Source organism: Pelobates fuscus, chromosome 4 (assembly GCF_036172605.1).
Source record: "Pelobates fuscus isolate aPelFus1 chromosome 4, aPelFus1.pri, whole genome shotgun sequence".
In the NCBI taxonomy this organism is placed as follows: Eukaryota; Metazoa; Chordata; class Amphibia; order Anura; family Pelobatidae; genus Pelobates; species Pelobates fuscus.
In genome coordinates this window covers 282,528,450-282,554,251 of record NC_086320.1, presented here as the reverse complement: position 1 = coordinate 282,554,251, position 25,802 = coordinate 282,528,450, and the positions used below count along the sequence as shown (strand labels likewise).

The following is a 25,802-nucleotide window of genomic DNA, read 5'->3' as shown; positions in this document are numbered from 1 at the left end:
ACTTTAGTTTAATGAAGCAGTTTAGGTGTATAGAGAGCAGTCTCACTGCTCAATTATCTTCCATTTAGGAGTTAAATCACTTTTATTTCTGGTAATGCAGACCTAGCTACACCTCCCCTGGCTGTGACTTGCACAACCTACATGAAGAATATGATTCTATTTTTAATCAGATATAACTTGCTTTATAAGTTTTTATCTCTTGCTCTGTAAATTGAACTTTAAGAAAGCTCCTGCAGGGTTTAGAAGGCTATTAACAGAGCAGGAGATAAGAAACTCTAAATTAAACTCACTGTGCAATAAAGGGAGTCTAAACATTAGATCACAGTGAGGCTGTTTAAGTCAAATACAAGGAGGCGTGACTAACAGCTTTATAAACAAAGTGATTAACCTCCTAAATGGCAGAGAGTTGAGCAGTGAGACTGCAGAGAAGTCTGGTATACATCAAAACTGCTTTAATAAGTAAATAAATATCATTTTGTGCCTATAGTGTCCCTTTAGGGGACATAAATGGATTCATGTCATAGAAAATATCAAAGGAAAAGATTATATTTGGTTTTATATAAAGGCATATCCATGAGAAAAGCTAGAGTGGATGTGGCCATGGAAGACCACATCCAGCTAAGGTACTATATACCAGAAAGAAGGACTACATGGGATACTCAGAGAGAACGTAAGGACCATATGGTCCATCTGCTCTGGCCAGCTGGCAGGCAAGATGCACCAATCAGAAACACTTGAAGAAAAAATAAAGAGATGAAATGTTTACTCTCTCTATGCTGACTGCCAGGGGCAGGTGCAGAGCCTATATCAATGATTGACAGGGAGCTAAGATGGAGGCAGGATAAAGAGATGTAGATGTGAAAAGCCATTTGTTGAAATATGCTCCCCAGCAGTTCATATGTTTTCTCACATTCACATGCTTTTCTGAGAATAAATTGATTGCACACCTTTATACATGTGAACCATTAAACCATTTTTATTTAAACTAACCAAATGTTCTCTTTTATTTTTGCCACCAAGGACAGATCAAGAAATCCAGACCTATTCAATTGCTGTGATCAACGCACTGTTCCTGAAAGCCCCAGATGATAAGAGACAGGTTTGTGTTTACCCAGTGAGAAATATTTTGTCTTTTAACCGTACATATACATTGTGGGTGAATAAAAGGAGAGACATGAATAAAGAAGGATGTTTCATTCAGTAGTTTAACCACTAATTTACAGTGGGTTTACAGCGGGTTATAAAGTTGATGTGAATGGTATTTTCATTTATCTAGTGGCTAATGCTGTTTTTTTTTTAGTGCAGATTCATACCCAGGTAGCATGCACCCGGTATGTTGTTAAATGTTTATTTTATCCAACAGAACATATTTCTGGGAGGCAATTAACAGAGCAGGATATAAGAAATTCTAAATTAAACAGACTGTGCAATAAAGGAAGTTTAAACATGCAGGAGTGTGTGGCCAGGGCTGCATAACCAAAGTTGATTTGGTGCCTATACTGTCTCTTAACGTCCTTGTTTGATGTTCAGGCCCATAGAGTAGTAATATTAATGTTATCTCTGTGTGTGCAGCATTTCAAATTGAACTCCAGGCATCATGACCTCTTGGATTAATGCTTCCTGATTAAAACGTTATCATAATTTTTATTGTTATTCAATAGAAATGTAATTCTATTTGATTTGATTGTAGTTTTAATACTTACCAACAATATTTTTTATTATTTAATATTATTATTGTGCAAAGCAGGCAAAATGTTCAGAGAAGTACTCACCTAAAACAACTACATCTGCATACTACTGTCCATGCAATTTTAATTCTATACATCATAATTATCATATACTTGGCTAGGATTCAATCGCAGAATACACTGCCTTCTCACTTTTAAACTATGTTTGATTTAGATATTGTTATGTTTTTCAGTATATATTTGATGCTAGTTCTCTAAGCACATGTTGTGAAGTTATGGTAATTATTACATTTAAGTATGTTGGAATGGCTTTCAATTAATCAGGTGGAATGGCTCACTTTTTTGTCTTTTCTTAATGCTGCATTTGGATGTTACCTTGTTAGCATTACGTAGAGGACAGTATTGACATCCTTGACTTTCCTCTCAGTGTAAGTCTTTTTTTTTTGTAATTGTCTTTGAACATCCCTGAATCAAAATCTTGTCCATTGACGCTTATACTTACTTGTGATTTTCGTATTTTTTAAATGTTGGATATGTGTTTGCTAGGTCATCTCTTTTCTTGAATTATAGCAAATTTGTTTTCATTAACAGTATTTTGGACCTATATATTCTGTAAATGAAAGCCATATGCATGAAACGATTTATATATGGAATATTTTTAACAGAATCGAACCCTAGCACAAATCTCACACTAGCACTTTTTGTTTTAAAATAAAAAACCTCCAGCTCTCCTTTGCTTTCCATTGCCCCTATCGTCCTGTTGTTGTTCCAACCATTCACCAAGTTTCTCTACCCATTCCATGTCTGTGTACCTCCACTATATGGTTATGTGTCACAACTATTCCATTAGTTAGTTATGCAACTACCTAATTTATTGATTGTTGTTTTATGTGATCACATTGTCATGTAGTTATGGTCTCTACTGCTTTGCTGTCAGTTGTCTCTTAGTTGTTGGTTCTTTTTAACAGTGTGCTGTCAGAGGGAGAGGTCTGCAGGCCTACTGTAGTTGTCAGAATGCCTAATCCAGTTTGTTTCCACTGAATAGCCAGACCTCTCCCTTTCTGAGCAATTTGTGGTTAGTGGTAAGACGAGGCTATGAATCACCTTAACGTTTTATAGGTTGTGTTTACTTTCCTGCATGACATCCTTATAAACAATTTCAGCCAGATGCCATGTTATACATTCAATATAAAGCATGAACATATTAAAGTAGACATTTAACATACATGCTTTGAATGTTTAAATAGATACTCTAACCACCATAACCACTACAACAAATTGTGCCTTGGATGGCAATGACAAGCTGGGACCTTGGTCACCCCTAGAATTCACATTTATTACCATCCAAGGCGGCAGTGGACCTGGGATATGGGTACAGTGTCCGCTTCTAACGGGTTTGACAGAACTACAATGAGCTGGGGCATTTAAGAAGAGAATTCAAAGAAAGTCATATTGCTGCAAAAAAAAAAAAAACAATACATAGCATTATGCACCAGTTTAAATATAAATATATATATTTATATATGTGAGAGGAGGTTAGAAATGATAAAACCTTTTTTGGTTTAATATATACTTTTTATCTTTTGTTTTATCCCGTCTGAACAGGAAATGGCAAATATATTGGCTCAAAAACAGCTCCGCTTTATCATTTTAACTGTAAGTATTTAAGAATATATGACCATTCAGAATTAATGCTTTCATAAACATTATTTATAATATTTATATCAAGTAACAGAGATTGGAGGTTAAACCTAAGCATGAATATTATGATACTTTTATATTTTTTTTTCTGTGTATGTGTGTGTGAAATGGTAATCTGTCTATTACAGTAACATAATGCCATTGAGGGATTCTGAAGGCATTATAGTAAATAATGAGATGAAAGATTAAATGGTTTATAAATGTTTTAGAACCCCAAGATTATATTTTTTGATGACATTGTAAATGCCGATAAGAGAAATAACTGGCAGATACTTGATGTCTTCAGAACACCCTCTCTATATATTTTACTTTATTTTATATAAATATATAGATATAGTTTGGTTTTATACCACAACTCCTTTACATCATAAACTCTTTTGAACAACCAATTGTTCCTGAAACATATATTGTTAAATTGCACCCTTTAAATATTGTATTTATGCTATATAAATGGACATAATACAATATTTATATATATATCCACAACCACAGATATGAGGGCACTTACTCTTAAAATTCCAATTGATTTTCTGCTCGGATGCTACTAAACAAAATAAATATATACATTATCCCTGTTGGTCCTATATATATATATATATATATATATATATATATATATATATATATATATATATATATATGCCAAAATAAAAGTGACAATTGAGTGTGTAATACAATGTATAAGGAAGTGGGGTTTGCAACTATGTACATATAAAGTGTAACCTTTTTTGAGTATAGGTCTAAATGAGGTGATGGGGAGTACCTCCACTAAGGGAGTGAAGGAGTGTTATCATAAAAATTATTATAGAGGAGGAAGAAAAGGAGGGGTAGCTGTCTACCTTAGGAAGAAAAGGAGGGGTAGCTGTCTACCTTCTATTATTATCATCCTGATACTATTTTAGAGAGAGTAATATATGTTGGATATAAATGACACCAAAAAGATGTCCACCGCATTAATGACTATAAAGTAAATCTCTTCCTAAGCCGTGTGAACCCTGTCTGTACTGTGAGCCCTGTCACTAATCTAAATCTCAGAAAGAGATAGCTATACCAAATTAAGGATACCCGCTAAAATGTTCAAAGTCCTGTCTGTGCCTTTGAGGGCACCTGTTCAAATACCCCCCAGTAGCTAAGTTGATTCTGAGAAATCGGCAACCTCCACTAAAAGCTAAAATGCTAGCAATAAACAAAAAAAAAATTGAAAAAGAAAGAAAGCACACCCATTATTAATTACTAGTATCAAAATAAGGAATAAATAGTAATTCTGATAAATAGAATGGGTGTCCTAGGGCCACCGAGGCGCGCGTTTCGCCAACAGGCTCATCAGAGGGGAACCGGTAAAAATAGATGACCGGTAATTATAGGTGAGGAAAGGAACTGATTGGTTAGATTTGAAAATGTAAGGACCGAGACAATCCCTCTTAACTGACGTCATCCAATTATAAAGTCTAGCAACATAATCAACTCAACGGCTTCTAATATGCGGGGTCCGTCTGCTAAATAGTGTGTTAAAGATTTCAAAAAGCTTAACTTTAGTATTTCAATGAAAAGTTAAAAATGGTAAATCGAAAGTTTGTGGAAGTTTTAATATATCTTAAAAGTATGTGACTAAATCGATAATGATCCGATTGCATAAATATCGCTCCTATTGTAAAAATTACTGATTTAGCTTAGCAGATTGTATCACACGTAATTATAAAGTGTGCTCGGTATGTTGAACATACCAAAGATACAGATTTAATGTGTGCATATATCAGAAAGTTTGAATTTTGATCATAACTGAAGCTCCCTGTGAATGTAATGAAAGCAGGAAATACATTTGTTAAAACCGCTTTAGTGTGCAGGATCAATACTAAATACTGTTTTCAAATGTTAGAGTGATTAATCGCAATATTTCTGGATACTACTGTATGTAGTACATTAGAAGCCACTAAAAATACTAGTGGTTCAAAAAGATGTAAAACTGCGTCTGAAATAATCCGATTAAATAGATTTTCATCATATTGAGTGGTGACTGATTTAATATCGTGAATTGTATCACCGGTCCTAAGACAGTCGAGTGTGCTACTGATCCAAAAGATACAGATGCAACATACACTTGTAACGAAACATTGAAACTGTAACGATGTGATCAAAGTAAAAAATAAATTAAAATATTACATAAAAAAATAACAATGACTCAATTATGATGTGCTCTTTGCATGGATATATACAATATGTCAGAACTCAACTGATAAAAATACTGTGTTCGTATATAGATTTATCACATGATTACTGGAATTAGATTATCTGTTGAAGTGGAACATAGTTCATACACTACGATTGAGGCAATCTTGAAGTACGATGTAGTTGCTAGATCCCTCAAGAGATATATTTATTCTCATTTTGGCTAAATATCCTCGGTGCTACAGAAACAGAAATCTAGGGACTTCTTCATTCTTTAATTTTTTTGGGCATAGCTCATACTTGACAAGCACATCCACATAATAATACACATAAACACACTTCATGCTATTTAAATGTATTTTATCATATAATGTGTGTTTATATAAATATACAGGGCTCAAAATTTGCACTTTTCCAGTAGCCATTGGCAAGTAGAAATTCAGCCCTGATGAGTTTGCCATGCATATATTGGTGTGTAAATATTTAAAAATATCATGCTGTAACAGCATTACAGAACAGCTCTTTATCTTATAGTATCCTACTATCATAAAGAGATGAGTCTGTTGTCTTCCAAACACAGAAAGGGTTACATTGACAGAATAGAAATATTATATCAAAGCATTATGTATTTTTGTCTGTACAATGCTTACCACGATAACTAGACATTCAGTTCTCCAATAGTGCTGATTTTTAATACCCAGGCAGAGACACCGATCTTCTTACAACATCAACATGTCTAATACCATTGATTTTACTTTATTTTTATTGAGTAGTTCAAGGATGAGTTACAAACAGTAAATTGGTATGAAGAAATAAACTACAATTCTTTCCTTAAATAAAAACTTGGGGAAACAAACCATGGAAATAACAGCTTGTAAAAGGTGGTGAGTAATTTATCTAATAGCCTAATGTCTTAAAAACCAACGGGATGCAATGTCATCTCCAAGAAGAGGCTATATAATAGAATAGCAATAAAATGGCTCAGGATCATATGTTACATCCAACATAATGACAGATTAAATACACCAATATATTATTAAGGTCCAGGGTGCGCATTTTTTAGCAGTAATAGTTCCACAGAAGAGATTAAAGCAATAATGGAAAATCCTTGTCGAAGATAAAAATGTTGAAGAAAGATGGGAGTGTTAAATATTTTCTTCCAGCTAATGGTTATGGCTACAGCTTTCTGGTTTTCATAAAGTAAAACTCCTCGGATAAAGTCCTAAATGGATGACCAAGTTTTCTTGCCTTTCCATCTAAGTAGATATTTAACTTTATGAAAGCACATCATGAAGTAGCATATATAGAGGAAAGGTGAATATGCTGTATTGTCCACAGTACTTATGAGGTGTGTGAAAGCTGCCATAGCTGGCCATATCATTATCGTACCTGATCCAGAGCGTGTGTGGTTTAAGCACAGTCTATGTTCACTACAACTGGCCCACGTAATTTGCGACCAGGTCTGTAGTACCTTAGGTCGCTCTTGACTACAGGTCAATGTAGGTAAGACAATTGTCTTGTAGAGCCATAATTTAGTGGTATAAATAACTTCAAAGTTTTTTCTGATGAGTCTTTCTACCATTATCTCCATGTTGAGTTATCGCTGTGGATTTAGTTGGACCAGTTTTCTTTGTGTCTGGAAGACATCGATTACTGCAGTACAATAAGATAATTATTGGGCAGAGCTCATACTTGACAAGCACATCCACATATTCTGAGCTTCATAGCTGATAGGTTTAAACAAATCTCCGTGACCTTCTTACAGCACCAGCTTCCTGCCCTTGTTTGTAAGCACCCGTGGGGAATATGTCAAGGACAAACAAGATGACGGCTAGATCCCGAGATATCTGCAATTTATTAAAAGGTCACTTCACTCACATACAACACTTCAGCTTGCTGAATTGTTTTATGTATCTGGAGCCTGTCAAAGTTTTGACAGTTTATAAAAGTAATGATTGCAATTTGGGACAGAGACACCTCCCTGTCAATAAGACAGTCAGTTTTTTTTTTCTTTCTCTCCTGTTAGCTACACAGAGCTAATGGAAGCAGCTTGCACTGTTCTAGCGCATGAATGCCTTCTGTACTTTTCAATTATATGTACTACCGCATTATTAAAAAAATAAATTATATATATATATATATATATATATATATATATATATATATATATACACACATTTATATTTTGCAGTACACAGCTGAATGTTCAAGTGAAAAGAAGCAACCAATAGAAGGGAAAAAAGGAGCAATGAAAACAATAAAAATCTATATTTATATTTTATATAACTATTAAATGTATAATAAATACGTCACTTCTGTGAATTAGATCAACATTTAGATGCTGCAAACTAACCAGAAGTCATCTTTTTTCCCAGTAAACTTTCCTTTTTTTGGTGCCACACACAGAACTCTGTATCACAAAACAAACAAAATGTCTTGCCTAGTGTTTGGTTCGTGATACATTCATATGGTGCTTTGGAATTACGGAAATTTGCATTACGCAAGCAGTGAGATGTTGTGGGAAAAAAAATATTTGGGAAAGTTATAGGAATATAACCTAAGGGACATTTCGAAAGCATTTCAATGTCTTGTCCTAACATTGGAGATGCATAGAAATTCCTCACAGTGTCTTGTCATGGCTACTTACCTCTGGTATGTTGGGAAGATCCTCCCAGTCATGCCAAGGTCTCACTCCAAGCAGAAAGTTATACTGAACCAAAGAGTAGATTTACTGGATTCGATTCTTGTTTTTTCTTTAATGTTTTCCTGCCCTTTATTTATGGCTTTCTTTCCCTAGACGTATGTGTCTGTTATATAATGTGTGTGTATGTATAGATATTGGGTACCCAGTTAGCTTACATCCTCTGTAGTCAGTGTTAATACCCGGCACAACAGCGATCGGATATTCTATAAAATTTGTTCTATGCATCATTACCTGTGCACTGTCTATATCTGTGAACTACTCAATAAAATTATAATGAAAACAAAAAAGCATTATAACAGATCAACCAGATCAACCTACTAGTGCGTATAAACCAATAGAGGGTATGGCATAGTAATATAAAGGTCAGTCACAGCTCAGTGGGTAGCGGTGAATTGGCTGTGTTGTGTTTTTTACATATGACCACAAACCGTTTAACATATGATTAAGTAGACTTTCTAGAGTTTATAAAAGAATATTAATATTTTTAATTGCTTTTTACTTTTATCTGGTTTGGTAATGTTTCTTATATTAAAAAAAGTGTGGAAGAATCACCTTCCTCTTGGGAAATCGCAAAAAGCTACATTTTTAGAACTTGGCTCTTATTATAGAACCTTATATATTAAGTTATCTCATACAAATCAATTACATGTTTTGTTTTGAAAACCATTGACCTGGAAGGTATAGTGAACAGTTTCAAATATTCTGGAGGACATCTGCCTGTTTGTAGTATATGTTTATAGTACTTTGGTATATGGACAAGTTTCATTTTCTGAAGTGTATTTGTATGAGTGTATTTTTTATGTTCTATGGTTTTATGGTTAGCCAAACATATAGCCATGCAGTTGAAGATCACTTCTTTGCCCGTCCTACCTTAACAAATCTTCTCTATTTCCTCTATAATTTACAGCATGTAATCAGATCACAGAAGGGCATCAATAATGAGATGGCACATCAGTTGTATGTGTTACAAGTACTGACCTTCAATCTTTTGGAAGATCGAATGATGACAAAAATGGATCCCCAAGATCAGGTGACTATATACACCAGCACCACTTCACAAGACGTTCAGATCACCATCCTAACCAACTGTGTTTTGTTTGACCTTCAAAATGTTTGTATAATGATGACATTGCAAAGCTTAGTGTTATACAATTGAAATTCACCACCATTGTGCACATTTTGTAGTTATTTTACTTGATGGCAAAGTTGGGAAGATCCTTTGCTTTATTTTTATAGTAAGCGGTAGTTATTTCTATATCAATGTGACCCCAGTGCCTTTTTTTGTGTGGAGTCATGAAACACTCACAGCAGTGGATAAAGCTTGCATGATCAAATAGAATTTAGAAACCTCTAGTGACCAGTTACCTTATAATTATGAGTGGTAATTATTTCATTTACACAATGCTAACTGTGATCACAGACATATTGGTGACCTATTGTATTATAATATATATCGACAAATAATGACATAGTATTGATATATTATCTGTCACAGAAAGTATAATCACACATAGTATCAAAGATTAGAACAGATTAAATATGTGTTACACTGACGAAGTTCAACATGATAAACTACTAGATTAAATGTATGGGTTTTTGTTTGTTGAGATTTTTAGTATACATTGTTAAACAATCTCTTTTTTGTTTTTGTTTATACTTGAGCCTAAAGAGACTTTAAGTATTCAAATTAAATAATTGGCCCAATCAGAACAAACCAAAATGGTTATTCAAGCACCGTGAAAGTATATTCTCCACACCCTGCTTTATGTGAATTTCTCAGACACCATTGTATATTTTATGACGTCCATTCCTGACTCTCTAGTTCAGAGATGGAGGTTTTTTTTTTTTTTTTTTATTTAATCTTGAAACAGGCACATATGCACTCACACTATTATTCGTTAAACTGAGAGCTGCAAAGTTAAGGCATAACTAGCCCATCTGTAATGACTGTGGAGTTGGGGAATCAATTTTCAATTTTGCAATAACCTGTAGTTTAGAGAATAAGCCCCCTGGAAAAAATAGAACGATTGCTGTGCACAAAAACTCTTTCACGGCTTGTTCCATAAAAATAAAAAGACCTTTATTCCACAAAATCTTGTCTGATAAAAATAGCACTTGACATACAGTGATAAGCTCCCACTAGCATGAGATCTGGCAATCAACGCGTTTCGTGTCTTCTGACAATTTGTTCAGATAAACCCCCTAGGATTCTGATTGTCATTTACATTGTTTCTGGGGGGAAAAATGCCATTTAAAAACTGTACAACTAAAACTTCATGGCCAATATAATTATGTTTACATGTTTTGGCTGTGAGCCCATAAAAGCCTTTTCTAAAACCGCCAACATATCTCTGAAAATGTTTTGTAACGCACACTTTTGTTTTCATTGTAATTCTATTTAACTGTCACAGTTTTTCTAATTAAAATATTGTCTGTAGTAGGCTAATTAAGTCCTATTTAATTTTGTAGGCACGCATTTGCTAACAGAGACTATACAAATGTATTTTTTTTATATACTTTTCTTTTTTGTCATGTTTGATGTGTTTTTTTTTTGTTCATGTTTGGAAAATAATAAATACATTCTAAAATAATAATAATAAAGAAAAACATTCTAAAATAATCTTAAAAAAATCTCAACATTCATCAAGGCTTGATATGGTCACTGTAATAATGTTTCATTTCAATTTTGGTCTCTTCAATACCCTACAGGCACAGAGAGATATTATATTTGAATTACGTCGGATCGCCTTTGATGTTGAACCTGAACAAAACAACATTGGTGGCAGCATTGAGAAAAGAAAATCTATGTACACTAGGGATTATAAAAAGCTTGGATTCACAGTAAGTACTTGAATCATTACAAAAAATCCTCTTGTATGTGCATGGTGCCTTTCCAAATAAGAACACCGTGCAGTTAATCTGAATGTGTTTAGGAGCCAGAATTTCCAGTGTGTATGTGACGTGTGATATATTATAAATACAGGAAGCATTTTTTTTAACTTCATTTACATATTGCCAATCGTTTTTGTTTTTCTATTCAGAATTTTTGCTTATTCAATAATTCCCATTCCATCATCCATACGCTTCCTGCAGTCTGTTCGCAAATTTTGGTAAAGTAAGGCCTGGGTATACCAAAGAGCAGTGTCAGACTGTACACACAGTGTGTGTAGCTGGTGAATTGTCTCCTCTCTAGAAACAACAAGGAACAACATTTTTATAGCAATTTCATCTAAAACAACAACAACAACAACAACAACAACAAAACATGAAGGCTATTCGGAGAATGTTTTTGCATTTTAAGGACCAGAATGCTAAATATCTCATGCAGTTTTCCTCCTAAGCATTTTAGTCAACAGTTGAACTAAAATGTGAAACAGAGAAATGTGGACAGGATACGAAACAATGATATGCAGATTAATGTGAGTCATATTTTTGGGCTGCAGCTTCCATTTATGCCTGCCAACATTAAGTCAGACCTTCTTCCCTTCCTAACATGCATTGAAAAGTGCTAGTTTGCCATTACAATTTGATATCTTTTCTACATGATGGGTGAGCTTGACCCAACTGAGGGTGCTGGTGTATACTCAACTTCTGCAAAGATGGCTTAGAACCAAAAAGCAAGATTTATTTCACTGGGTACCAAAAATTATGCATTTATTGAATTTGTGGTATATCTAAAAACAACATGGAAAAGTTGCAGATCTCTTGCCTGGAGCCTGTACAAACCCTCCCCCTCTAACTCCGCCCAGACTATCTGTGGATGTCCAATCCCAGACTTCAAAATGCAGCTCAATGAGAAGTCTTTGCAAGGCAGGTATTCTGGACGACCATTGCCTGTCACTTGAGTTTAGCACCAATGCAAGGAAACCAGCAAGTAAAATGACAAGTTATCTGATTGACAGCCCTGGGGGTGTACCAGGTTAATTTATAAAAGTGCCAATTTCTACTGAAATCTGAACTTTTCTAAAATGAAACAAAAAAGACACACTTTTCAAACATAAAGCACGTCTGGAGTGTCCCTTTTAGTATAGCTATTTTCAGATATGATTTGGGGGATTTTGTGATAAGACAGCAAGGTTGGCCCCACTAGATAAATGATCCCAGATAGAAAAAATATATTATGAGTATATTGACTATATCACTACATGACTTCGCTGCACAAAGCTGCTATTTATTCAGTTCCATTTAAATAAATTGCTTTTGCCGGCATAGAAAGGAGTTAAGATGCAATATCTCCTGACAGTTCCATTTAGAAAGTGTTCTAGCCGTGCCGTTGCTAAGCCTACCCAATAGGGATGGAGACATCAGCACATCTTTTAGTGCCAAATGTGTCTCCCTGAGGCTTAGCTCAATTAGACATGTCATAGGCAACACCAGGTCCATGAAAACAGCAGTGCTATACATTATAGGACAGCTGCACATTGTGTGTTCTGCTACAGTTTCCAATTGGTTGAATATGATAGCAGAATTTGTATCTCCTGCTGAGTTTAAACAGCTGGAAAGCCTGGAAGACTATATTAACCCTTTGCTTTGCTTATTTTTAAGTTTTCATTAAAGCAATGAATTTTGATTCGTATTTAAAGTGACACTATAGTCACCAGAACAACTACAGCTTATTGAATTTTTTCTGGTGAGTAGAATCATTACCGTCAGACTTTTTGCTGTAACCACTGTCTTTTCAGAGAAAATACAGTGTTTACATTACAGCCTAGTGATAACTTCACAGGCCACTCCTCAGATGGCTGTTAGAGATCCATCCTGGGTCATGGCTGCCTAAAATGCATCCAAACATTCAGTGTCTCCTACCTCTGTATGCAGACACTGAACTTTCCTCTTAGAGATTCATTGATTCAATTCATCTCTATGAGGAGATGCTGATTGGCCAGGGCTGTGTTTGAATCATGCTGGCTCTGCCCCTGATGTGCCTCTTTGTCAGTCTCAGCCAATCCTATGGAGAAGCACTGTGATTGTATCAGGCTACCACTTCTGATGCTGTCAGCAGACTGCTTGTTTTTCTGAGGCAGACAGAGCAGAGCCAGCAGCTTCAGGCTTGAATACAGTAAGATTTTTACTATATTTATGGAGGCATGAGGGACCCAGGGGAGCTAGATGGTGGTGTTAATACTATAGGGTCAGGAATACATGTTTGTGTTCCTGACCCTATAGTAATCCTTTAAACAGGTTAATAAAGTGTTATTCATCTACTTATTATAACGTTATATTTGTGTGCTCGTCTGTGGTTTATAGCTATATTACATATTGGTAGAAGGAATCCGTGGTGAGCATGTAAAAACTTGCAACTGTATTTATTTTAAAATTTAATTCCTAGCATTAACAAATGTATGTTTGTAAACAGCTTTTCAGCAAGTTCAATAGTCCAAGTGTCCATACTTTGCATTGCATAAGTTTTGTAACGTCTTCAGCAGTTTTATCTCCCTCGATATGTGCCCTGTACAAAACTATTTCAGAGGGCCGAGTTTGGCTCAGCCATTCTCAGACCTTTAAATTCATGCTTTTAACCCCTTAAGGACACATGACGTGTGTGACATGTCATGATTCCCTTTTATTCCAGAAGTTTGGTCCTTAAGGGGTTAAACTGTTTCCGTGGAGTTTATTGGATTAGTGTAAATGTCAATGGTAGGGGAGTATAGTCGCAAGTCTCTTGCAGGCTACAACAGATATTTGTGATGGATTTTCCCAGATTCCATTCCGTATAACATGATCTCAGTCTTGTCCAATTCTTTTCTATGAAAAGTCCCCCATACCATTCTCGACCTTAGTGTTTGTGCCTCACAGCAATTTTATTCAAGAACATTTGATCTTATCAGACCCGAAAAATCCACTATCCTCTAAGGCCATTTCAAATATTTTTACCACTAATTTGTTTTTGTATTTTTAAAGGGATACTATTAGGCATGTGCATGGGGAAAATTTTCAGTTCGGCATTCCGAAATTCGGGACTTCGGCAATTCGGCACTTCAACACTTCGGAACTTCGGCAACTTCCACACTTCGGAAATTCGGCAACTTTGGCACTTTGACACTTTGACACTCCGGAATTTCGGGAGTTATCTACCAAAAGGCTGAAAGACCTAAATTAGTCTTTCAGCCAAATTTACTAATACTAAGTAAAAATTACTTAGTATTAGTAAATTTTGCCCCTACTCGCTATACCGCGAGTAGGGGCATGTCTATTAAACAGTGAGCAGCCTGTGGCTGCTCACTGTTAAAAATAAATTAATTAATTAAATAAATAAAAATTGCCCGCCCCTGAGCGGCGGGTGGGGGCCCTAAATCAGAATAAGGGGGGGGACCTAATGTCCTCCCCCCTGGCCCCCACCCCGGAGCGGTGGGTGGGGGACCTAAATTATAATAAGGGGGGGGACCTAATGTCCTCCCCCTGGCCCCCACCCCTGAGCGTTGGGTGGGGGCCCTAAATACTAATAAGGGGGGGGGACCAAATGTCCTTCTCCCTGATCCCCACCCCTGAGCGGTGGGTGGGGGCCCTGAATACTAATAAGGGGGGACCTAATGTCCTCCCCCCTGGCCCCCACCCCTGAGCGGTGGGTGGGGGCCCTAAATTGGAATAAGAGGGACCTAATGTCCTCCGCCCTGGCCCCCACCACTGAGCGGCGGGTGGCGCCCTAAATAATAATAAGGGGGGACCTAATGTCCTCCCCCCGGCCCCCACCCCTGAGCGGTGGGTGGGGGCCCTAAATTGGAATAAGGGGGGGACCAAATATCCCCTGGCCCCCACCCATGAGCGGCGGGTGGGGGCCCTAAATTGGAATAAGGTTCCCCCCTCCTATTAGTATTTAGGGCCCCCACCCGCTGCTCAGGGGTGGGGGCCAGTGGGGAGGACATTAGGTTCCCCCCCTTATTAGTATTTAGGGTCCCCACCCGCCGCTCAGGGGTGGGGGCCAGGCGGGAGGACAATAGGTCCCCACCCCTTATTAGTATTTAGGGCCCCCACCCACCGCTCAGGGGTGGGGGCCAGGGGGGAGGACATTAGGTCCGTCCCCCTTATTTTACTGTAGGGCCCCCACCCATCGTTCAGGGATGGAGACCGGGGGGGCTATAGTTAGGTCTTTCAGTCTTTTAGTAGATAGCTCCCTAATACCGTGGGAATTAGGTAGTTATCTACTTATTTATTCCTGTCATTACACTGACTGGCTAAGTAACTTACATTTTATATGAATGTATGTTACTTGATTGTTGTAAGTGTTGCAAATGCTTACAGCTGAATCCTGGCTATGTTTGTATACTTTTTATTTAAAATTGTATACAATGTAACATTCTTCTTCTTTCACTGGGTAAGTATTTTAGTACTTAGGCAATACTGTGCTTCGGAACTTCGGCACTTTGACACCTCGGAAATTCGCCAATTCAGCACTTCGGCACTACTATACTTCGGAAATTTGGTAATTTCGGGACTTCAACCATTCGGCAATTCATCTATTCAGACATTTGGAAGTAACCGAATGTCCGAATTGCCTGAAATTCGCTCGAATTCACATTCAGACCGAAACAAATTGCACATGTCTAGATACTATAGTCACCAGAACAACTGCAGCTTATTGAATTTGTTCTGGTGAGTAGAATCATTCCCTTCAGGCTTTTTGTAGCAAACACTGTCTTTTCAGAGAAAATTTTGTGTTTACTTTACAGTCTAATGATTACTCCACTGGCCACTCCTCAGATGGCTGTTAGAGATCCTTCCTGTGGCAGTGCTGCACAGTGAGCAGCCCTGGCATTCAGGGTCTCAACCCTCTGCATGCAGACATTGAACTTTCCTCATAGAGATGCATTGTACAGCCTTGAGATGAAACAGTCATGCACACTGATTCAGAGTTTTCATACCCTTGTCTTTTGGGTCATTTTGAGTCACCCATCATTCCCTATATTATACAAAACCTTTTGATTTTACATGCTGCTGATGTTGTTTTTATGGGTTTATCTGATCAATCGATCTAAATACATTTTAAAACAGTTCTGGTGAATACCACTAGATGGCAGCACCCGCATGAAAAATAGTGTGAACATACATATTTCTTTATTATGCAATTTGTAAGCATCTAAAATAAAAAATATCCCGCTTAGACATAATACATTGATAAAAGATTCATTGTAATAGGCATTGTCTGTCAAATTCACAACTGTTGAAATTATAATACTCCAATTTTTACAATTGATGTTGCTTGGAATATGTGTCTCGAAATAACACTTACAAAGGAGAACTGATGCATACATTGTCATCCATCCCTGGATATGTACACAGAACAGTAGAAATGTCCTTGTGTATACACAGTGTGTGCATGTGACAAAGGAATGCACTAACCCAGGGTGGTGATGACTGAAGTCCACATTCTGATCAACCACTGTTACCAGGTATGTAATACTACAAGGGCATCTGCATGATTACTCATTAATTCAAATATGCTCCAGTGAAACCTTTACATAGAATACAGATGAGTTGCACCCATCATGTACAGAAGGCCTGTCCAACCTGCGGCCCCCCAGATGTTGTTGAACCACAACTCCCATGATTCTTTCAATGAAACAGATAACCAGGGAATCATGGGAGTTGTAGTTCAGCAACATCTGTGGGGCCGCAGGTTGGACAGCCCTGATGTACAGTCTTTCTCACATCTGTTTCCATGCAAACAATTTTTTATTTTTTTTAATCACTTTCCAATTTTGCAACAGACTAGGAAAAATTATCTTCTTGACCCCTGATTAGCAGTCAGATCTCTCTTTGGAACAAGACGCTATTACCCCACAAATTAAAAATGATATCCCCTACCTTGTTTAATGTTATACTGTTCTTTTGAATTACTGCCGTATTCATCTGTGCACTTGTCGCTATGATTCCATTCTTACTAAAAGAAGCGACCACACTACCTGCTGATTCTCACATATAATAGACCACACACATAGATGTACATAGATATCTTCACTACCTAGGATCCCTCTTCCCGTTTCCCCATGGGTTAAGGGTAACTATGTCTATTTGGGAAAATGGTCATACAGGCATGCACTCACCATTAATACCAGAAGACCAGAGACGCCCTCCCGACTTGAACTCAATGGGGCCAATCTCCCACATCCTTCTAGACTGTTTACTGATATCTTATCGATAATACGACTGCTTTGTCAGTCATAGTCACATGCTTTATCCACACTTATCTTACTCTACTCACCCGACTTTCATACAAGAGCTCGTTGACATTTTTAAATTGTGCAGTTTTCAATGTATGCCTTTCATCGTTATGTTGTCAGATTATATTTGTCTCACTATTGCTGTTGGGGCATAGCCAGACAATATGTATTCATCATGCACAACAAAAATAAAGAACAAAAAAAATGATATCCCTGAATATTATGTTTGTGCCAGCAATCATCCTGTTGCTGTTTAATCTTCTGTCCAGACTTTGATAAAACCACCTCTTCAGGCAGAGAATTCCACATCCTTATTGTTCTTACTATAAAAACCCCTTTCCTTTTCTTTAGACTAAATCTCCTTTCTTCCAGTCTAAATGTGTGACCTCTTGTCCTATGTATAGTTCTGCTTATTAAATAGTTTTCCAGACAATGGTTTGTATTCACCCCAAATACATTTGTATAATGCTATCATATCTCCACAAAGGCACTATTTTCCTAAACTAAACAGTTTAAAATGTGTTAACCTTTCTTCATAACTAAAATGTTCCTTTTATTAATTTTGTAGCCCGCCTCTGCACTTTTTTTTTTAGTGCCATGATATCCTTTAATGAACTGGTGCCCAAAATTGCACAGCATATTTTAGGTGTGGTCTTGATATTGCCCCTTTTTATGCATGGCAATATGTTACTGACCTTAGCTTAACTGCTGATTGACATTGAGTTTGTTGTCTATAACAATTCCTAAATCCTCCTCCTAATTCACTACCACTTTCTCCAAATATTGAAACTACTGATTACATAGTTATGCAGAATGAAGTATAAAAAGACCATCCAATCCAACCTTTTTGTGCACTTATCCGCTGTTTTTGCATTTGCAATTCTGAAGTGCCACACAGTCGCTTTACACATTCAGGGACAGGAGAAAGGTTTTCCCACCAACCGCAATCATGGTCACTGCCTGGTGGGTAGGAGAACTGGAATAGTGTGAATTTCAACTCGCCAATGGCAAATGGTATAGTGAAAGTTTGAGCACGTATGTGTATGTATGTCTTACATAGTAATATCAAATGGAGTTCTATGCCATTATTATTACTTTTGCCAATTATATAGCGCCAACAGATTCCGTAGAGCTTTACAATATTATGAGAGGGGGGATTTAACTATAAATAGGATAATTACAAGAAAACTTATAGGGACGATAGGTTGAAGAAGACCCCGCTCAAACGAGCTTGCAGTCTATAGGAGGTGGGGTATAAAACACATTAGGACAGGAAAAAACACATTTATGCCATCATAAAGACAAATGATTGAGCATATTTCTACTTCGTGCAAATCCAAGCCAAAGTCCAAACACAGCAAGTATAACACAATGTAATGGATAGATGCCACTGATGGATATTCATTAGTTCAATATATGTTTTAGTTCTGTCTCTGTCAGAGATATGTCACCTGTGAGTTGGTCTTCTCGAAGTGCTCTCTGTTGTGCCATCCTCTACAGTGTCTACTCTACTTACTTCACATGGTAATAATAAGGCTGCTTTCATGTACCTCTAATGTTGAATCGATCAAAGTTGAGAAATGGTGATAAATTTTACTTTCAGTCTTGAATTATTCATTGTAATTATTGATTCTCCTCTTGTGTAGTTATAGAGGTCAGATAATTTAATGGGTTGCGCCCCAAGGTATCATTTTGGTGCTTTACATTACACTTGTGGTTTGGGACAGTAAAAAAATGTATTGGGAAGTTTTGAACGTGGTACTTCCTGAAGGCGGTTATTTGTAATATGAATGCTATCTTTTTGAAGATCCCATTTGACTACGTTCTGATCAGATTCATTATACAATTAGAAATCAATGCAAGAAGAAGTCGAAGTAACACAAGTTGCAACGCATTGAGCATTTCAAACATGCTTTCTGATCGCAGCAATGCCGATTAGTCTTCTGTCTTAAAGAGCAGGTTTTTGGGAATCTAGATGAATAACTGTCTACGCACTCTTCTTAAAAAAAATTAAAAAAATAATTATGGTCATCACCTGGGGAAGCCAGGAGGCTGGCAAAGTATGGAGGCGTAGTTCTACAACACCTGGGGATCGACCTCTGACCGCCCCTGTTTTAGACTTTTGGTGCCATCTTAATCCATTCTCTTTGGTGATGTACCAATTATGCACAGTAGTCTTTGCAGCTCTTTGTATTTGTATACCACCAAGGATTTTCATTCAGAAGAAATATTCCCTCTTCAGGGGCAGGGATGAAGGGGAGCCAGTTTACCATTATAACATAATATAAATACAAAAATGTGTGAATTAACGCTTAATGAGCATTCTAACTGTTGTCAAAGGCCAAATAACATAGAAAATATAATATTCTTCCTTTTTTTTATATCTATATTTTCTAATTTTCTCCCCCTGACTTTTCTCCAGGGTAACTATAGAAAAGTGAATGCAATTCTCTCCTGTCTAAACAATAACCTTTCAGACACACCATACTCTGAAAGCTTAGTGATTATAGTACAAATAATCTGTAATCTGTTACATCTTCTGTAAAACAAAAAAAATAATGCAGTTTGACATCCATTTTGGCTTCCATTCTGGGCTTCCAAGTTTCACTTCCACATTCTCTGTACTAATCCCATTTACCGCTGCACATGTTAATACGTCATAGCTAATTTTAGCAGTGTTTTAATTTAGCAAAGCCAAAGCTTTTCCCAAAATCTAAAACAGTAGCAGAAAGATTTTGCCATTAACATCACTCGCATGAACCACAGTCTGCCATTGAAGATTAGTTTAAAAACAAGCTAAAGGCAGAAATGGCTGGCCATCGCAGTGGATCAAAATAAATTTAATGCACAATGTTTTACAAAGACCTGCTTCTATGTTGGATGCCATCAGCAATGAAGATACCTTATTGACCTTTGCAAGTGAATGTGCTATGAAAGGGAACTATTTGCCGAGGCATTTCAAACCTTGTATACTGGTTATAAAATGTCATATTTACTCAACCACGCTCCGAGTCCCAGAAATTTCATAATATACATTTAGAAATAATTTACCGTAGTTAGAAAACATTGATTTAAAAAAATGTTTTACTAAGATTTCTTTTGACTTGCTAGTTTTTATTTGTTGAATTACATTTCAGATTAAGTCAGGTTGAAATAATGATAAATCATTGTTGCACAGACTAAGGTTTTAAACAAACTGACGGAAAACTAATGAAAGTGATCATTACTCAGTGGTACCCATTTAATCATAATGTAACTCATAAGGATGAAAGGTTGTTTAGACCATGTCGAGGTTCAGTTCAGTAATCATGCACTTTGAATAGGGTGTTTGAATAGGGTCTTCATCTAGTTTATTTAACCGCTAATACATCTCACCAGAAACCCAAGATGTTACAATTTAAATTAGTTAAATGAATGTTGTGCATGTACACTAGCCTCCCAATGCCTTCCTATGGGAAACCGTTGGGTTGCCTAAGAACATTGCTCTCAATGATCTCAGCCAATAAGGCAGAGCAGGTTGCAGAAACTAATTACACCATAGCATTAGAAATACACATTTCTATTCATACCACTATAATGTTCCTTGAAGTTATATTTAGTTCTATGCATTTTGAGTTGATGTTAATACAAAACAAATTTTTTGTCTGTACCAACATAAAAATATACCATTCAAAAACTAAAATAAAAAATATATAAATTCTACAACCAGATAAGTTGAATAATGGCATTTAAAATTCTTGCCATAAAGACAATGGCTCCAATGGTATTATCGAAGTTACTGATTCGTCACAGCATCAGCTCTGCCTTAAATCCTTGTTTGTTTTATAAAATAAGCAGTATCCTAACATCTCTATCCAGGAAATAATTGAAAGTGAGACAACATTTCAGTTTATCCTTCCTAGTCAATACATTGATTATTCTAATTTAAAAGAAAAAATTACTCTTGTTTCAACGCTTTGATCGTCTTCTATTTGTAAGCAGACTTAACCAAAGAAACATAGAAACATAGAATGTGACGGCAGATAAGAACCATTCGGCCCATCTAGTCTGCCCAATTTTCTAAATACTTTCATTAGTCCCTGGCCTTATCTTATAGCTAGGATAGCTTTATGCCTATCCCACGCATGCTTAAACTCCTCCACTGTGTTAACCTCTACCACTTCAGCTGGAAGGCTATTCCATGCATCAACTACCCTCTCAGTAAAGTAATACTTCCTGATATTATTTTTAAACCTTCACCCCTCTAATTGAAGAGTATGTCCTCTTGTTGTGGTAGTTTTTCTTCTTTTAATATAGTTTCCTCATTTACTGTGTTGATCCCCTTTATGTATTTAAATGTTGCTATAATGTGCCCCTTGTCTCGTCTTTCCTCCAAGCTATACATGTTAAGTTCCTTTAACCTTGTCTTGTAAGTTTTATCCTGCAATCCATAAACCAGTTTATTAGACCTTCCCTGAACTCTCTCTAAAGTATCAATATCCTTCTGGAGATACGGTCTCCAGTACTGCGTACAATACTCCAAGTGAGGTCTCACCAGTGTTCTGTACAATGGCATTTGCACTTACCTCTTTCTACTGCTAATACCTCTCCCTATACAACCAGGCATTCTGCTAGCATTTCCTGCTGCTCTATTACATTGTCTGTCCACCTTTAAGTCATCAGAAATAATTACCCCTAAATCCCTTTCCTCAGATGTTGAGGTTAAGACTCTGCCCATGGGTTTTTACGTCCAAGATGCATTATCTTGCACTTATCCGCATTAAATGTCAGTTGCCACAACCCTGACCATTTTTCTAGTTTACCTAAATCATTTGCCATCTGGCTTATCCCTCTTGGAACATCAACCCCGTAAAAAGACCTACCTTACCATCAAAACTGTCAACCAAACACCACATATACATAAAAGACTAATATATTGCAAAGGTCCCAGATGTGCAAGCAATAGATATCAGGTTTACAGACCGGGAGTCCAGAGATGTTAGATCACTGGATTCCCGGTCTGTAAACCTGATATCTATTGCTTGCACATCTGGGATCTTTGCAATATATGAGTCTTTTATGTATATGTGTGTTTGGTTGACAGTTTATTTCTACTAATAAATATTTTAATCAGTACACTGTCTGCTGCACTATCTAATTGACTTAAGGATTTTAACCCGTTATGGGACAAGAATATCTTTTTCATTTTGTTATATTCTTATTTTATTTTAAGATTATAAAGTGTACTGGTTCCTCACTTTATAAGTTATAGAACCTTTACTAGACTAATACCCAGCAGTTTCGGATCCTTCCTACCTTTCTTTGTGGGGGGTAAGGACCTGACTAGCTGATACATTTATATCAAGGACTTTTTAACCCCTTAAGGACACATGACGTGTGTGACACGTCATGATTCCCTTTTATTCCAGAAGTTTGGTCCTTAAGGGGTTAAATAAATTTTTACCATTTCTATTCATAGTTTGTATATCCATTTCCTCTGAGTCCTGTCTAGCTATTAGTTTACTTCAATAAACACTCAGACTGATGATCACTGGATCCTAAACTTTCACCGACAGTAATATCTGATACCAAATCTCCATTTGTTTACACTAAATCTAGTATGGCCTCAACTAGTAGATAATCTAACTCTTCTATTTGTCCTGGGGGCCTATAAATCACACCTACACGAGTTACTGTGTGATTACCAAATTCTAACTTAACCCAAACAGACTCTGTTTGCCTCACTAACATTTATTAGGCTAGATTTTATGCTATCTTTCACATACAGGGCCACCCCTCCCCCTTTCTTGCCTTCCCTTTCTTTTCTCTATAAAGAGTACTCTGGTATTGCTATGTCCCAGTAATTTTTCTCATTATACCATGTCTCAGGAACAGCGACTAAATCTACATTATCAGTTGCCATTATTGCCACAAGTTCATGGATCTTATTCCTCAAACTGCGAGCATTTGTAGACATGACTCTTAAGCTTATCATTTTTTTTATCACACTTGCTACATGCACCTTCTGTCCTTGTTTTGGGGGGCAATTGGATTGATGTTTTATCACCCTTTTACCCCCCCCCCCCCCTTTCCCACTCCTAGTTTAAATACATCCTAGCAAAACCTCTAAACTACTCACTGAGAACATTTGTTCCCTTTTGAGAAAGGGACTGAAAATTATGCTAACAATATCAATGTATACACTTACAGTGCACCATCAAGTGTTATTGCAAAAATTACTAGTTTACAGCATACGTAAAACATTGTTCATGTTGAATAAATCTTATCTTTACTTGTAATTAGTGATGTCGCGAACATAAAATTTTCGGTTGGCGAACGCGAACTTCCGCAAATGTTCGCGAACGGGCGAACCACCGTAGACTTCAATAGGCAGGCGAATTTTAAAACCCACAGGGACTCTTTCTGGCCACAATAGTGATGGAAAAGTTGTTTCAAGGGGACTAACACCTGGACTGTGGCATGCTGGAGGGGGATCCATGGCAAAACTCCCATGGAAAATTACATAGTTGATGCAGAGTCTGGTTTTAATCCATAAAGGGCATAAATCACCTAACATTCCTAAATTGTTTGGAATAACGTGCTTTAAAACATCAGGTATGATGTTGTATCGATCAGGTAGTGTAAGGGTTACGCCGCTTCACAGTGACAGACCAAAATTTAACGCACCGCAAACAACCGCAAACAGTCCATTTGCGCAACCGCAAACTCCCCATTTGCACAAGGTTGGATACCAAGCTAGCCACGTCCCGTTCCTTGTCCTCACTGATGTCATTGAAGGTCTCTCTTCCTCCACCCAGCCACATACAACACCAAGGGTCCCCGAAAGGTTACAACAAGCCCCCTGGGACGCCTGCTGTGTTTGGTCTTCCACCTCATCAAAGCCACCTTCCTCCTCTGACTCCTCTTCTTCAGACTCCTCTCTCTGCGTTATTATAAGGTGTGTTAAGTAGTACTATTCCTATCAGTTTAATTCCTTTTACGTCCCCTATCAGGGGACGTGTATATGGCATCGATTTTAGGAACCGGGAGATGGAAAAAGATGCTTGGTCGGTCCTCCTACTTCAAATTTGGGGCACTGCGCGTGCAATCTAATGTGCCACCAGAAAGGAGTGGTGTGTTTAATACTATTATTATCAGTTTAATCCCAATGTCACGAGTACTAGTGTGGTCCAGCACGCAGAAACATATACATATACAAGAAAAGGAAAATAAAAGGACAGAGCGTAAACCAGACCTTAGAATGGCCGGACTAATACGCTAGAGACAGAGAATGGTCAAAGGGAAAGCCGAGGTCAAGAAAGCCAGAAAATACACAATACCGTTTATACAAGCCAAGTCAGGGAAACCAGAATTCAGAATAACCAGGGAAAAGCGAAGATCAGGATACCAGGAAATCAGATTCACAATGATAAAGCACTCTCAGGAAACCAGGAACAGGAAACCACGACAGGGCAAGGTACTGGGGTGAGCTAGGGATTTAAATATCAAGCGGCGGGCCGGCAGCCATGACACCCTGTTACGTCCCCCTCATCAGGCCTTTTTTTTTTTGTAATTCTTTATTTGTATTCGACATGGGTGGTGTGAATACGGTCAACCAAGGTTACAAATACGTTATGGTACAGATTACAAATTGTATACATAGGTAAATAGAAATCGCGTTTGTGTCAAACCACCTAGTACTATTGGTCGCCCGTGCTTGTAGGGTCTACTGATCAGGAGGTCCTAGCTATCGGTGGTTCCCCTGTTCGTTTGTTTGCCTTGAGGACTGCTCCCCACTATTTGCTCAGTGACCCTCTGTGGGGTCTGTTCGGGTGTTGTTTCTTAATGGATTCGTGTGGTGAGTGACTTGAGTACCCTGAGAGATCGTCTTATATCACATCGTTTGTGAGTCGAATTTTTGGTTCGTGTCGAACCGTATACAGGAGATAGAAAAGAGAGCAGAATGAGAGGTGGGGGTGGGAGGAGGGGGGGTATGGGGGAGGGTACTTAGGTTGTGTTGACCATGTTGAGGTGGTTTATGGGAGATTGGCCAGGTTGGAGTTTTCCCACGGTTCCCATACCTTCTGAAAGGTTTTTAAGGTGCCTCGTAATCTAGCCGTTAAATTGTCCATCAAGTGGACTTCCTTGATCCGCCTTATGACCCCGGCCCTGGAAGGTATGGTTGGTTTGAGCCAGCCGGAGGCCACCGATCTCCTGGCTGCTAGAGTGATTTTGTGGATTAATGTTTGCTCGTGTCTAGGCCAGCCGTCTATGGTTCTGCTTAATAGGAAGAGCCACAGATCCAGGTCCGGAGCTCTAGAGAGGACCTGGGAGACTAGGTCTTGGATCTGCTTTCAGAATGCGCCTATTTGCGGGCATTCCCACCACATGTGGATGTACGTTCCC

The 25,802-nt window shown here is 37.5% G+C and overlaps 1 protein-coding gene across 3 annotated transcripts in view; it reads left to right on the top strand.

The window, feature by feature from the left end:
- ELMO1 (engulfment and cell motility 1) overlaps window positions 1-25,802 on the top strand; it is a 381,378-nt gene that overhangs the window by 150,352 nt on the left and 205,224 nt on the right. For 2 of the 3 annotated variants that reach the window (XM_063452154.1, XM_063452153.1), the window contains exons 10-13: window positions 1,021-1,099; window positions 3,294-3,344; window positions 9,167-9,289; window positions 10,969-11,100. In XM_063452154.1, the coding sequence (XP_063308224.1) occupies window positions 1,021-1,099; window positions 3,294-3,344; window positions 9,167-9,289; window positions 10,969-11,100 (385 nt within the window). Of the gene's footprint in view, window positions 1-1,020; window positions 1,100-2,071; window positions 2,117-3,293; window positions 3,345-9,166; window positions 9,290-10,968; window positions 11,101-25,802 lie in introns of all 3 variants that reach the window. The other variant, XM_063452157.1, reaches the window with a different exon arrangement.